The sequence below is a fragment of the Mangifera indica genome, chromosome 7 (assembly GCF_011075055.1).
Source record: "Mangifera indica cultivar Alphonso chromosome 7, CATAS_Mindica_2.1, whole genome shotgun sequence".
NCBI classification, from domain to species: Eukaryota; Viridiplantae; Streptophyta; class Magnoliopsida; order Sapindales; family Anacardiaceae; genus Mangifera; species Mangifera indica.
Genome location: NC_058143.1, coordinates 3,122,293 through 3,137,930, shown reverse-complemented (window position 1 = coordinate 3,137,930; position 15,638 = coordinate 3,122,293). Strand labels below are relative to the sequence as shown.

General features: G+C 32.5%; 1 protein-coding gene across 1 annotated transcript; it reads left to right on the top strand.

Moving 5' to 3' along the window:
• The first annotated feature begins 5,805 nt into the window (after nucleotides 1-5,805).
• LOC123220879 (probable disease resistance protein At4g27220) lies at nucleotides 5,806-9,748 on the top strand. Its single transcript, XM_044643466.1, has 3 exons — nucleotides 5,806-6,183; nucleotides 6,279-9,125; nucleotides 9,224-9,748. Exons 2-3 carry the CDS (start codon nucleotides 6,348-6,350, stop codon nucleotides 9,746-9,748), a joined length of 3,303 nt encoding a protein of 1,100 aa, XP_044499401.1. The 5' UTR covers nucleotides 5,806-6,183; nucleotides 6,279-6,347.
• Nucleotides 9,749-15,638: the final 5,890 nt, after the last annotated feature.

Genomic DNA, 15,638 nt, shown 5'->3' with positions numbered 1-15,638 from the left:
GGAGACATGATCTGTGCATTACATTGGTAGGAGAAAATAGGAGAGAATGTTGTTCTCTAATAATAAAAATTAGCTTAATATATCTTTTAGGGAGGCAATTAGGACTTTTTATAAGTGTCCAACTGTCAATTATTAACCACCAATAACTATCCTTTGACAGTTAAGAAAACTGGATCTGGTCAATCTGTCATGGGTGGACCTGTATCCAATAATTTACATATGATTTTATCTTATTTAATGGGTATTGGTATATTGCTTTTTTAATTCTTTACTTCTTTTCATTTTGGCCATTTGGGTTATGTTACAAAAAAAACAAATGTTAATTCAATTGATTAAAAGAGTATTGATAAAACTGATTTCTAAAGAGTAAATGATGAAGAGGAGTTCAATAAACTTAATGTAGATGAATTTAAGCAAATGCTTAATGGAAAAGGGTCTATTCACATCAGTAATGATCCAACCGATTATGATTTGTCACATAATGTTCCAGCTAAAAACTTCTTTTTTGACGATTACAAAAACATTTACACATTTGCATAAATGACTAATTTTTATATTGAAAAAAATTGAAATTTTCAACTATAATTTTTACAGATGATGCTATTGAAGAGTATGGTGTAAAAGATGAACAAATAATGGAAGGTGCAACAAGAGTGATGACATGATTTTTTACTATTACTGATCTTAAAAAATGACCAATTACTCACTTATTAAATTTTACGTTAGACCAATTATGTTTTGTTGAATGTTAAATTTGATATGTTTTATTACTTGTTGGATTGAATATCATTTGTTCAAAAATGGTTATGTTGGTTAGTTGATATTATGTTTTATTGAATGCATAAATTGTTAGATTGATATTTAATGATATGTAGAATGGTGAATGATTTGTGTTTTGTTCAGTCTGTTTAAGTGTTTTGCTTAGTGTAGTAGGTTTGATTTTTGTTTTGATTTGTGTTGTAATAATTATGTTATATAATTAATTTGTAATAATATTTCAATACGTGTTTTGTAGAATTTTAATTGAAAATTACGCATAGATTAAAATTTAGTGTGTAAAGAACATCTAATTAATTTTTTTTTTTTAGAATTTTACACAAAACTAAAAATCCAGTTTGACCAACTAGTCAAAATGGTCTAACTAGTTTAACCAGAACCAATACTTAAAACAGTTTATGTTTTGATCAAATTCTTAAAAACTTGGTTCTACTAAGCATAGGACATTTATCTAAGCACGCGTGTAAACATATACACTTATAGATAAAGATTGTCACTTGAATGTTTAAACATGACTCTTTACGAATTTATATCATCGAGAAGATTAGCTCTAGAACACCTACTCCAACATCCTTCTCATATTCACAAAACATTATTGCCTCATTTTTTTTTTTATGCTACATTCATGCTTTCAACTCTTGAACTCTCTAGTTTCATCAATTTTTTCTCAAATTATATTTATTAACTATTTTCAGTAGTATTTAATAAAATTATGTCAACTTTTTAATTTTTATATTTTATATTGTTTTACTCAAATTCATAATATATTCCTCAAATTTTGGAGTTAAATGATCACCTTCTTTCACAATCAATGTTAATGATTATTCAAAAGATCTGGACATTCCAATTTGGCACAGTAGGAACTGCATCTAGTCAAACACAAATAAGTAGCATCCAAAATTTTTAGTCTTCATCAAAGGTTAGATCCCACCTCATGGTCATTATAAAAGCTCGGATTGAAATCTCCTTGAGTTGCTAAATGTTAAATATATGAATAAAATTATGTGTATAATAAATTTTATTAATTTATTCATAAAAATTGAAATAATAACATATAATTAAATAATGTAATTGTTTATTCTTTCTCTTATTTTAAAATCATTCAATCATATATTGTCATGTTAAGTTATATGAATAAAATTATAAAATTTATTTATATATATAATATTATTTAAAATTTATTAACCTCTATGTTACCATTGAGAAATCTATTCTCAAGGCCCCTTACAAGGAGAAGACGGGGGAAAGTAGAGAAAAAGAAAAAGAAAAAGAGGGAGAGGAAGAAGGAGAGGATATATATAATGCTGTGTTTAGGAGGATTAGATGCCAAATTTGTCTTTCCTTGAAATATAAAACTAATAGTCACTAATTGTATCTTTTTTAATGATTCAAAAGAGTTAATGATATTTTCCTAACCAATGTTTGTTGTAATGAGATTTTCTTACCCATGTAGTCTAAAAAACAATTTCTTAATAGACTGTTAAAATTTAGATATTAGTTTTCATAGTAAAATGATGTACTTAGCAATTTATAAAATATATATTGTAGGGTTGATGTTTCTTATACTTCTAAAACATCATATGATTTGAATAGTGTTGAGCATGAGCAATCTTAGCAAGATTGCACACCAAATAATGTGATTTGGCTTTAGTCACACGTAGGGATATCACAATCTTATCGAATCCTACCTAGAATGATGCTAATTGCCTTGAATTGCACAAACATATCTGTCTATCATGGTTATAGTCAAGCAAGACATAGTCATGATTAAACCCATGTTTGAGACTACAATTTTTTAAAATATTTTTAATGAAAAACGTGTTAAACTTTTAAGTGTGTTAAGAATAGGGTTGGATTCGAGCCGAGCTTGACCAACTCAGGCTCGGCTCGGTTTATTTTTGGGTGGCTCAAGTTCGGCTCGAGTTCTGCTCGTTTTCGACTCGGCTCGATTTGACTCGTTTTTCATATCAAAACGACATCGTTTTGTGTATATATGGATCAAAACGATGTCGTTTTATATAAAAAATTTTAAAAAAAAATCTACTAAGCCAGCTTGAACTCGGCTCGCGATCGAGCCAAGCAGAGCCCGACTCGTTTCGGGCTCAAACCGAGCCGAGCCGAGCTCGAGCTAGAGTTGGCTCAGCTCGAGTCCAACCCTAGTTAAGAATAAGGTCAAAAGACTATTTGCACCAAGGTTAAATGGAATGACAAATTCTCACTTATTAATTTTGAAAAACCTAAATATTCATTCATTATCTAATTTTGTCAATGTATTATGTTAGTTTAAAATTAAATTATTTATTTACCATTTTTTCATGACAAAGACTTTGCAAAGTAATTTGGCCAGGCTAAAACACAAACAATCAAATCTCTCAATAATTTCAAAAAACAATTTCTACTCACAGAGATACGCGATATTACGCGATATTAACAAGCAACTCCTAGAGACACACAAATCTTCAAGAAAATCTCTAACTTTCACAAAATAACTACAAAAAATTACCCCTATCAGCTACACTCAATATTACAAATGAGGATCCATGTAAATTTTAACAATTAAGGGCATGTGAGTTGGACTTCACTTGTTGAACTTTTTGCTACTTTATGAACACTGTTCATCGACAACACTGTTCAATCCACTCTTTGCCTATTGAAATCCACCAATTACAACAATTGTCCCCTTCAATTTCGTAAAAGTTTTTGCACTACCAAACATTGCTTGTATTGTTCATCACTGCCATTGTTGTTGTTGTTGTTGCAAATCTAGTCATCACCATTGTTTTAGCCCATCACCGCCACCCTTCCACCACTATGCCATCAGCCTGTCCCCTCCTTGCATAGCCTCTTGTGACATCAATTTGGTTTGGAATTTGTTTGTTCCTTTGCTAATTGTTTTGGGGTACTGATTGAAGTTGACTGGGGTAATTTAATTGTATGTGGTTATTTTGCAAAAATTTGGGGGTGTTTTAGAATTTGTATTTGTTTAGGAGATGCTTGTTGATAGAAGATTGTACAGTTGGAGGTGCATACCTCTGTGAATAGAAGACAGTTATTAAAATTACTGAGAGATTTAGACATTTGTGTTTTTGTCTAACCAAAACACTTTACAAGGTCATTTTGTTATAAAAAAGGTAAATAATTAATTTACTTTTAAACTAACTGAATATTTAAATTTTTTTTAAGTTAACGGATGACAATTTATCATCTCAGTAAACCTTGGGTAGGAAATACCCCTTTGGCCTAAGGATTTTTTTTTAAAAAAAAAAAACCATCTAGCAACTTGACAAAAATATATCACTTTTGTGTAAGTATATCATGTGCACTTGTATTTAGTTTGAAAAACTCAAAATCTCTACAAAAATGAAGATATAAGCCGTTTAGCAAATTTTAATAATAATTTTTCTATGAAATATTTGGGATATGATTGCTTTATTTTTTCTATTTTTAAGATCTTGTTTAATTTTGTGAAGAATTGGGAAGGAGGTTAAATAATATAACTTATGTTGGGAAATTTAATTGATCGATTCACTTAATTTGATTTTCATATAAAGGATTTTTTTTCTTAATATTTTTGGTTCATATGTAATCTTTTATGAGTTATACCTCAAGTGCTAACATATGGATACTAATATTTTGCTCCATAAAATATAAAACTTATGCTAACATTTTCTTCCATCAAGGAACTTGAAAACAAAAGCCATAAATCAATTCTTAAACATAAAACTTATAGAGGTGTGCAAACCAAGTCTTGATAGTGCTAGAGAAGAACTTCAAATGGACTCCTATTCTTGAGTAGTGGTATGGGCAACCTGTTAATAAAAACACAACAGTAGAAAAAACCTCCACTCAAAAGGTAGGGGTAGGTTAGCTTGTAATAAGAGATAACGACCTATTTTCACTATGTCATAGTGTCTCATCTCAGCAACAACATTTTTTGGAAAGGGGTATAGGGATAAGATAGTTGATGTGTAATATTATGAGACTTAAGAAAGAGACTGAATGTGTTGATGGCCTTTCAGGCATAAAAAAACACGAGTGGTGTGTCGCTAATGTTGTGAGGAACGGATTTTTGTATAGAGACTAGATTAGGGTTCAAACTCTATGTTTTCTACATTCTAGATTCGACACACGATCGTGTGAGCAAAGCCTAGATTTAGCTCATGTTTCTCGATGAGTCAATAATCGTTAGATGTCATTGAGTGGTTAGTGGTCAACTATGACATATAAACTTCTCATGTGTAGCTTGTCTATGATCGTTTGTGGAGTGAAATAACTAAAATACCCCTGAGAAATAGTGCTATTAGAAAGAGAATAAAAAAAGAGAGTTGAATAAATATCTAAAGGGGCATATGCCCATGTTAGTCCAAATACATGCTTGTGTGTTGATGAATAGGAGCATACGAGGAGAAGACACAAAAAGGTTGCCATGTGCAAGTAAATTAAGGGGACACACCCCCATGTTTCTAAAGGCACACGCTTGTGTATCTAGGCAAGAAAAAGAAAGGAATAAGGGAACTAGACTAAAAAGTTAAGGGTTGTCTTGAGTAACAATACAAAGACCTCACTTAAAAGTTGCGCTATAAAATGGTACAAGATATAATTATTTGGTGGAAGCAAGTCTTGAGGAAGGTGGAGGTGTTGGAGCTTGCTTGCATTACTTGGGCTGAATTCTTATCAATATAACTCTTTCACACCATTTGGTTGGTCAATCATATCAGTGTTAAAAATTATTTCTTAGATAATACTATATTTATAAATAAATTATACAAACTTATTTATAAAATATAACATTATAAAATCTGATAGGGGTGATTTTAAAGTGAAAAAAAATTAAACAATCACATTCTTCAATTACAAATTACCACCTTAGTTTCTATGAAATAAATTCATATAATTTATTTATATGTATAATTTTATTGTTATTTGTAATATATAAATTAAATATCTATCTATTTACATAAAAAAACAAATTGTACATAATAGAATAAAGTTTAATAATTTGCAGAACGTAAAGCCAACCTCCCGGAACTCCAATAACTGAGAAAGCATTTTTTCGGAGCTAAAAGTAGGTGAAACCTCGAATTTAGGGACCGGCCTCGTAACCACTATACCCAGCAAATATCGTGGGAGAGGATTTAAGCCCTTACTCTAATACCTGGTAATATTCATCCGATTCCTCTCCATAAAAATTGCATATTAGCCCACAAGGGTGAGTAACTTGACTAATAATGGAGTAAGACTCAAGTCAGCGTCAGAAAACTCAAGTCAACGTCAAATTCACTTCAGATCTATCTCGTCGAGTCGCCGAAGCTTATTTGGTGGGCCTGAACTAGCTTCTCAGTCGACTTAATTAGTGGGTGCGGCAGCGGAGACCAGCGCATAGTTGGTCCAATTCATGTTGAAGAGGTAATAAAACCAAAAATAAGTTTTTTGAATGACAATTTCTTGATCTGTTGCGCTTGATTGCAGTGGTTGTATCATTTCTTGATATATTTTTCCAGATCTACTTCTCTTCGTCTGATCTTGTATCCCTTCATCTGGTAAGACTCTCGTTGTCTCATTGGTTGAAAATGGTGGAACTCTCCGAATTTGCAGAAGCTTTCAAGATAGGATTTTGGCAAGGAAGAAACTTATTTAGTTGTTTGTTCCACCAAAATAGATACCTTACGGAACTCAATCAGGAAGTAGAAAAATTGAAGGATCTCAGAGAACGAATTGTGGCTATGAGTGACAATGCTGCTAGGAAAGGGGAACGGACAAGAAATGATGTTGAGAGGTGGCTGGGGAGAGTTGAAGAGTGTCTCAAGAGGGCAGAGTACCTTAATCGTGCTAGAGATGAGACACGATGTTCCGAATTAGTGAGCCGATCTCGGATTTACAAGGAAGCAGTGAAGGAGCTTAAGGCTGTCGTTCGACTCAAGGAAGAAGGAAATTTTGAAAGCGTTTCGTACGGCATTGTTCAACGGGATATATGGTCCAGAGATTTCAATGATTACGAGACCTTTGAGTCAAGAATGTCCATTTTTAATGATATATACAATGCATTATGCTCTGATAATATCAACATAATTGGGGTGTATGGGATGGGTGGGATCGGCAAGACTACACTAGTGAAGCAAGTTGCCAGGCGAGCCATGGAAGAGAAGAAATTTGATGAAGTGGTTATGGCAACGGTAAGCTTAACTCCGGACATTCGAAGGATTCAAGGAGACTTGGCAGATCAGCTAGGTGTGATATTCCAAGAGGAAAATGAAGCTGGTAGAGGAAGGAGGCTACGTGAGCGCTTGAATCAAAGGAATGGGATCCTGTTAATATTAGATGATATCTGGGAACGTCTGGGTGATTTGGAGGAAGTTGGAATTCCTTTAAGTTATGACCATGGGGTATGTAAAGTGTTGCTGACATCAAGAATTCATGATGTACCGAGTAAGATGGGTTCTCAACGTGATTTCTTAGTTGGTGTTTTAAAAGAAGAAGAAGCTTATAGTCTATTCATGAAAATAGTGGATGATCCCATTGAAAACCTTGACTTACAATCCTTAGCAATTGAAGTTGTCCGTGCATGTGGAGGTCTGCCTATCGCCATTGTTTCAATTGCAAGAGCATTAAGGAGGAAACATGTATCTGCATGGAAGGATGCATTGTGGACTTTGGGAAATCCTTCCTCTAGGAAATCGACTAGAATGCTTGAGGAGGTTTTTTCAAGTATAGAGTTGAGTTACCAACATTTACAAGATGAGGAACTCAAGTCAACATTTTTGCTTTGCAGTCTAATAAGATATTCTGATGATGTTCCCATTTTGGACTTGTTGAAATATGGAACAGGTCTAGGTTTATATAGAGGCATCAGTACTCTGGAACAAACACGAGATAAAGTATATTCATTAGCTCATGAGCTCAAAAGCTCCTCTTTGTTGCTTGATGGTCGCAACAGTGAATGGTTTTCTATTCACGCTGTTGTTCATCATGTTGCCTTATCAATTGCATCCAGAGGCCAACATGTATTTTCACTAAGAAATGAGGTTACTCCAAGGGACTGGCTTCATAGGGATTCAGTAACAAGTTGCAACGCAATCAGCATTCATGATAGTAACATTACTGTGCTTCCTGAAAGGTTGGAATATCCAGAACTTGAGTTTTTCTATATGCATGCCAAGAATGCTATTTTCAAAATCCCTGACAGTCTTTTTACAGGAATGACAAAGCTAAGTGCTTTAAATTTGAAGAAAATGGATTTATCAACACTGTCTTCCTCACTTCCTCCCTTAATAAACCTTAAGACACTTTGTTTAGATGAATGCAAACTGGGAGACATAGCTGGTATTGGAGACCTGAAAAAACTAGAAATCCTTAGCCTTCTCTGTTTGGATATTGAGCAGTTAGCTAAAGAAATAGGTAAATTAACCAAGTTACGGATGTTAGATTTGAGTGATTGTTCAAAACTGAAGGTCATTTCACCAAGTGTTATATCTAGCTTAACCGGATTAGAAGAATTGTACATGGGTAATAGCTTTGCTGAATGGGAATTGGAAGGAATCAACACAGAAACAAGCAATGCTAGCCTTGAAGAGTTGAAGCATTTGTCTCGACTAACCTCTTTAGAAATTCATATTCGGCATGCCAAGAACCCACCAGTGGGTTTGTTCCCCGAAATGTTGAAAAGGTACAAAATATTCATAGGAGATGAATGGGACTGGCATAACAAATATGAGTACAAAAGAAGTTTGAAGCTGAAGCTTAATCCCAACACTCGTCTGGAGAATGAGATTATTATGCAGATGAACGAAACCGAAGAACTTTGTTTAGATGGAGGTCAGGGTGTGAAGAATGTTCTAAATGATCTAGACGCAGGGGGCTTTCCAAAGCTGAAGCTTCTCAATATCCAAAACAATCCCAACATTCTGCGTATGGTCAACTCGGTGCAGCCACTACCTTGTGATGCATTTCCACTCTTGGAGTCATTGTTTCTTCGTAATTTAATGAACCTTGAGAAGATATGTCATGGTGAACTCACAGCAACGTCTTTCTTTAATTTAAGGACGATTAAAGTGAGAAACTGTGATAAATTAAGAAACATTTGGTCAATCTCTACTCTCAGAGGCCTTCTAAAGCTTCAAACATTGGAGTTGATTAATTGCATGAATATGGAAGAGATTGTTACTATCGGAAGAGAAGGAGATGTTAACTATGCTGAAGTGATTGATATGATAGATTTTCGTCAATTACGCTTCTTGACTCTAAAATTCCTTCCACGGCTCACAAGCTTCTGTTGTCAAGTAATGACTCATTCGACCGATAGAATAATTTTGGAGGATGTGCTCGATCAACCGTTGCCTCTTTTTACCCGGGTAATTAAGTTAACAAGAACTTGTTCTTTATCAATATTCTCTTTCATTTTTTGTATTAATTTGCTACACTTTTCATTATCAATACTTTTCTCTGTCAGAGGCAGGTCATGTTCCATAACTTGGAGGCTTTAGAGCTTTGTGCAATTAATTGTGAAAAGATTTGGCCTGACCAACTCCCAAGACTGTCTGGTTTTCAAAATTTAACAAGCATGATTGTGCGAGGCTGTGATAAATTAAAGTTTCTTTTTTCATCTTCTTTGGTTGCAAGTTTTGTCCAAATCCGACACCTGGAGATATGTAACTGCGTGGCTTTAGAACACATTGTTACAAAGGAAGACGAAATAGAGGCAACCCCTGCGTTTATCTTTCCACAAGTGACCTATCTGAAACTCTGTGATCTACCAGAACTTAGAACTTTCTACCCTGGAAGACATACTTCAGAATGGCCATTTTTAAAAAGGTTGGAGTTAAGCGGTTGTGACAAAGTAAATATATTCGCTTCAGAATCTTTTAGCTTTGAGGAAATTGACGAGGCAGGGATCATTGTCCCTGCGCAACAAGCTCTCTTCAAGGTGGAAAAGGTACAAGACTCATCTCCTTGTTCTTCTTCATTTAGATTGTGATAAGTCACAAACCAATGTTAACCGTGGCCTCGTGGTGCTGCCCACACCATGAAATGGTTAGGACTAGAACTAAGGTTGTGCATGATCTATTTTAATAAGGTTTGAGAGATTTTTCAAACCAAACCTAAAAAAATGGTTTGAAAATTTTTCAAACTAAACCAAATTGAGAAAATACGGTTTGATCCAGTTTGAATTATGGTTTAAACCATAATTAACAATATTTTACATATATAATATGTATCGTATCCTACGATATGATACGTATCATAAGGTATATTGAATTAATATGATACAACAAACATATCATATAATACAATATGAATTCTACGATACAATACATATTACCTATATGAAATGAAACAATTTTTTAGAGAAAGTGATAATGCATTAGGGGTGTAAATGAGCATTTTTTTAAATGCTAAAGATGTTTATGATATTTTTCAAAATAATGACATTTCAATTATAATAATTTATTAGTAATTTATTGTTTTAATTTTTAAAAGGTATATCATACAATATGATACACGATATGGTAAATTGTAGGGTTGGATTTGAACCGAGCTGAGTTCGAGCTCGGCTCGATTCATATATAGTTGGCTCTAGATCGAGCTCGAGCTCGGCTAAGGCCAGCTCGAATTTGGCTCGGCTCATTTTTTGTTATTAAAACGATATCGTTTTAATATATATTGATCAAAACGATGTCGTTTTGTATCAAAAATTTTAATTACAAAATCTGATGAGCAGCTCTAGCTCGGCTAAGTCCGGCTCATTTCGGGCTCTACCAAACAGAGCTCGAGCTCGAGTTGGGTCTGAATCCAACCCTAGTAAATTGGGTTTTAAAATACGATACAATATACAATTCAACTACTATAGTTTAAATATTTTAAAATCATATATATATATATATATATATATAATAATAAAATTAATTGAATTACAATTTTATAAAACACAATATACGCATGTAAAATAAATATAAAATATATATATATAAAATATACATATACAGAAAATGATAAAATAAATATGAAAAAACAAGTTGTATATTTAATTACTTATTTGAATATTTTGTCTATCAAATATAGTTTTATATTTACATATATATATATATATATATATATATATATATATATATATATATATATATATATTATAAAAATACGGTTTACGGTTTAGTTCGGTTTGAAAATCATTCAAACTGTAACTCGAACTAAAAAACGGTTTGGAAAATTCTAATCCAAACTAAACTATTTTACAAACTAAACCATAATTTTTAAACTGTTTGGTTCAATTTTATGATTTAAATCGAATTATGTGCACTCCTAACTAAAACCTAGGCCCAAGTTTGAGTCCTAGCAATTTCAAAAAAAAAAATTGTTAATATGAATCGATAGGGTTGAACCAATTCAACTGTAATTCACCCCATTCAAAACCCACAATCGAGTTTAAAAATGATGAGACTCTTTCTTTATTCCCAATCAAACCAATCCATTTGGTCTGGTTTTTAAAGCAATGGTTTAGTCATAGCTTGTCCATTCACTTTGATAACATTTACATAAAATTACTAAATTCTACAAAATTTTTTGAAGGAACTCCAACTTTTGTCTGATGGTTTTCAGGTAGTTACCAACTTGGAGGAATTGAGATTAAGCGGAAAAGACTTAACGATGATACGCGAGGACCACTTTCTGGACAACTTTTTTCAAAAACTTAAAATTCTCGCAGTCATGAATGATGAGTCAGAAAATTTCCAACTTGGTTTCCTTCAAATGTTTCGTAATTTAGAAAAGATTGAACTGAGATTGAGTTCGTATAGAGAGATATTCTCATTTGGAGAGGTCGTGAGATTTTCCGGGATGCTCCGATGCATACAAAATTTGAAGTTATGGAAACTTCTTCATCTCAAGTACTTGTGGAAACAAGAATCCGGAATGGACTCTCTTCTTCAAAATCTTGAAGTTCTTGAAGTATGGTGGTATGACGCTTTGATTAATTTGGTGCCATCCTCAGTATCTTTCCAAAATCTTAAAATCTTGGAGTTATGGTACTGCAGAGGATTGAAATCCCTTTTAGCACCATCCACAGCCAAAAGTCTTGTGCAACTCTTAAAATTGAGCATAGATGGATGTGAAATGATGACAGAAATTATAACAAGTGAGGTAGATGTGGCAGAAAATGAGATTGTTTTCAGAAAATTGACGTGTTTGTCACTTGAAAATTTACAAAGCCTTACAAGTTTCTGTTCTGGAGATTACACACTCAAATTCCCATCTTTGGAAGATTTATTTGTGACAGAATGTCCCAAGATGAAGATTTTCTCTCCAGGAGTCGTATCTGCACCCAGGTTACAAGAAGTAAGACAAAACGAGGAACAAGACGAAGGGTACTGGAAAGATGACGTTAATACAACCATACAATGGTTACATAAAGAAAAGGTATGCATTTCATTTCTTTTGATGAAATATCTACTTTGTAGTATGTTATATCATAAGATTCTTCAAAAACTTTTATCGCTTTTGTTAGGGTCAAAGCAGCATGGAAACTCACAATGGGGTGCGTTTTTATGTTTCGGAAACGTTTCCATTTCCGAAACTCTCTTAAACTTTAAGGAAACATTTCAAGTTATTTTGAAATTTTTGAAAAATTTTGAAATATGTTTCTTTTAAAAGAAAATAATGAAATCAATTAAACACACATCTTTTGTATTTTCAAACTAAAAATATCTTTAAATTTCATATTAAATTCATCTCTTCTCTATTCTTCGATGTGTTACTTATTCCCTACCTAATATATTATATAGATTGGTGTGCATTGTTGTTTTTTTTTAATATCTACATATGTTTGTTCGAGAACAATTTACAATAGGATTTATGATTCTATTTTGTAGCATTCATTCTCTTCATTTTTTTTATTATTTATTTTTATATTATATAAGTTTATATGTTTTTGTTATACAAAATTTGGTATTTATAAAAAGACCCTTATATTTTTCATATTTATAAGTTTATTTACGTTTCCGTTTCCTATTTTTTTAAAAAAATACGTTTCTATGTTTCCGTTTTCGTGTTTCCACGTTTCTTCAATTTCGTTTCCATGCTACATAGGTTAGGGTAGATCTTGTTGAAGATGGCTTGGTTCAAACAAGTCAATCTCAAGCTGGTGCTTTAACTTAGTTTCTTGTCTATCCAGTGATAATGTTTATTTCGTTAGTCAAACTATACATCCCTCCGACAACATTGTTCACCTTGTTGAAGCCCTCCAATGACACATTGAAAGCACCAGCTCATTTGAGCTGACACAATGTCATTGAACAATGTCGTTAAGGGGTAATGTGATCATCCTTTTGTGCACCATTTGAAGGTTTAATTTGTGACATTTTCCTTGTGTTATATTTATGTAGCATATCCCTTGATGAGCATGCATATATGAAGACATCGAAGTAGATGTACCCTCTTCATCTCCACCTTAATTTGCTGGTTCTCCGCTTGCAACCTTTTGAAACATTTTTGGATTAAACATGTTGAACAAAGATAGAAGCTGGAAGATTTAGAGCCCAGGTTTAAGGTTCCTAGCTGCTTCAAAAGGTGAAGTTGTTGTCTAGTATACTGTTACAGTTTGATAGTACTCTAGTTTTCCTGTCTATCGATGTCAACAAGAAGACATCCACAATTAGGTGGCATTTGGACAAGAAGCAAGTCAAATCTTTCTATCAAGGCTCCACAAATGTGCAAACTAAAACTTAACTTAGTTTTAATTCACATACCTCAACTCTGCATGATATTAAATGTAACTAGAAAAGATATTAAAACTTTACAGTAGATTCAGTTTGAAGCATAAAATAAAAGTGAAGATTGTCAAAATATATTTATTGCACTTATTTTCGATATTTGGGCTATATAACATTCCTCTCTAGATACATATCATTAGATGAAATATAAATCCAAAGAGACGCGTATACTTAAAATTTTTTATTCAAATATACAACATAATTTAAAGCATGATAAACATTTAATAATAACTTGCATGCAAAAAGGTGAATAAGGATAACTCAACTGATAATATCTCCAATCATAAAACAATAAATAAATCATCCATGACAATAAGTAAATCATCCATATTAATAATCATAATATCTGAAATACAAAATCACAAGTGAAATTTGCATAAACAAATACAGTGTCTCAAACTGTAAGTCTGTAACCAAATACATCACAACTAAACATAATAGTAAATGACTAAAATGCCCCTCCTCATCTCAAGTACTTGTGGAAACAAGAATCCGAAATGGTTATTATTCTTCATAATCTTGATGTTCTTGAAGTTTGGCGGTGTGACGCTTTGATTAATTTGGTGCCATCTTCAGTATCTTCCCAAAATTTATGGTACTGCAGAGGATTGAAATCCCTTTTAGCATCATCCAGCCAAAAGTCTTACGCAACTCTTAAAAATGAGTATAGATGGATTTCATTTCTGCACCGAGGTTACAAGAAGTATTTTAACTTTGCGTTAAAAATTTGGGTTACAATAGGTTACAATGAGGATAATCTGTAGACTTTGGGTTAAAAATTTCTCTTTTTTCATCATATACCAAGTGCAAGTTGATATATTTTAACTTATTCTCATCATCCTAGTGGACACCAATTACAATCATGAAGTCCAATCCATCTACAACTTTCTTAAAAGGTCACATGATATAGGGATATGCCATCAACAAAAGGTACAAACCCCAAAAGAAGCATGTCAAATCCCAAGAATATCTTAGATTTCAAATAGTTCGGTAGCCTTCATCAATATTATCTTTGGCCAATTTGAAAGTGCCAAGGACCTTTGGGATTTTTGCATTCAACAATTTTAATCTAGTGGTCTTGCTCACACATATCAAGTCCAAGTCAAATTTCATGATTTTAAACAACAACTTGGTGAGTCAATAATTGCCGACCGTTGTACCTTTTTAAATGATTCAAAAGAATGAATTCTATTTTCTAACCCAGGGTTTGTTGTAATGAAATTTTCTTAACCATAAAGTTTGAAAAACAATTTCTTACTCAATCATTAAAATTTAGATATGATTTGTTTAAAGAAAAAGATATTTTTAATAATTTACAGAATATATATAACAGGATTAATGTTTCTTGTATTTCAAAAAAATTGGATAATTTGAATAATATTGATTATGTGTGATCTTAATTAGATTATACTTGAAACACTGTGTTTAACTTTAATCACACATAGGATATTGCGTGTCTTACCAGATCCTTCCTAGAATAATGCAAATTGCCTTGGACCGCACAAGCCTATGTGCTTGTCATGATCATAGTCAACCAAGGCTTAGTCATGATTTATGCCCATGGATGAGACTACAAATTTTTAAACATTTTTAATGGAAAGTATTTTAACCTTACATGTGCATGTTAAGGATGAAGACAAAGCCATCCAGCAACTTGATAATAATATATTACTTTTGTTTTTAAGTGTATCATGTGCACTTGTTTGCAGTTTGAAAGGCTCAAAATCTCTACAGAAATGAAGATAAAAGTCATTTAGCAAGTTCTAATAATATTTTGTTGTGAAATATTGGGGATATGGTTAGTTTATTTTGCTATTTTAAAGACCTTTATTAATTTTGTAAGGGATTGGGAAGGAGTCGAAATAATAAAGTTTTGTTGGGAAATCCCGTTGATCAATTTACTTACATATAAGTTTTTTTTTTTTTTGCTATTTTTTTGTTCATATGTAATCTTTTATTAATGATATTTTATATGTTAACAGATATTAACTAATGAATTGATGTGTTATTATTTGATTGAATAATAAAACACTAACATTCTACCCATGAATATTATTCACAAATACTATTCACGAGAAAGACGGCAGGAGAGTACTATTCAAT

Bases quoted from the DNA above. Each gene is read 5' to 3' on its own strand.
- LOC123220879 (XM_044643466.1), top strand. From the start codon at position 6,348: ATGGTGGAACTCTCCGAATTTGCAGAAGCTTTCAAGATAGGATTTTGG. The intron at 9,126-9,223 runs GTAATTAAGTTA...TTTCTCTGTCAG, and splicing joins CGTTGCCTCTTTTTACCCGG to AGGCAGGTCATGTTCCATAA.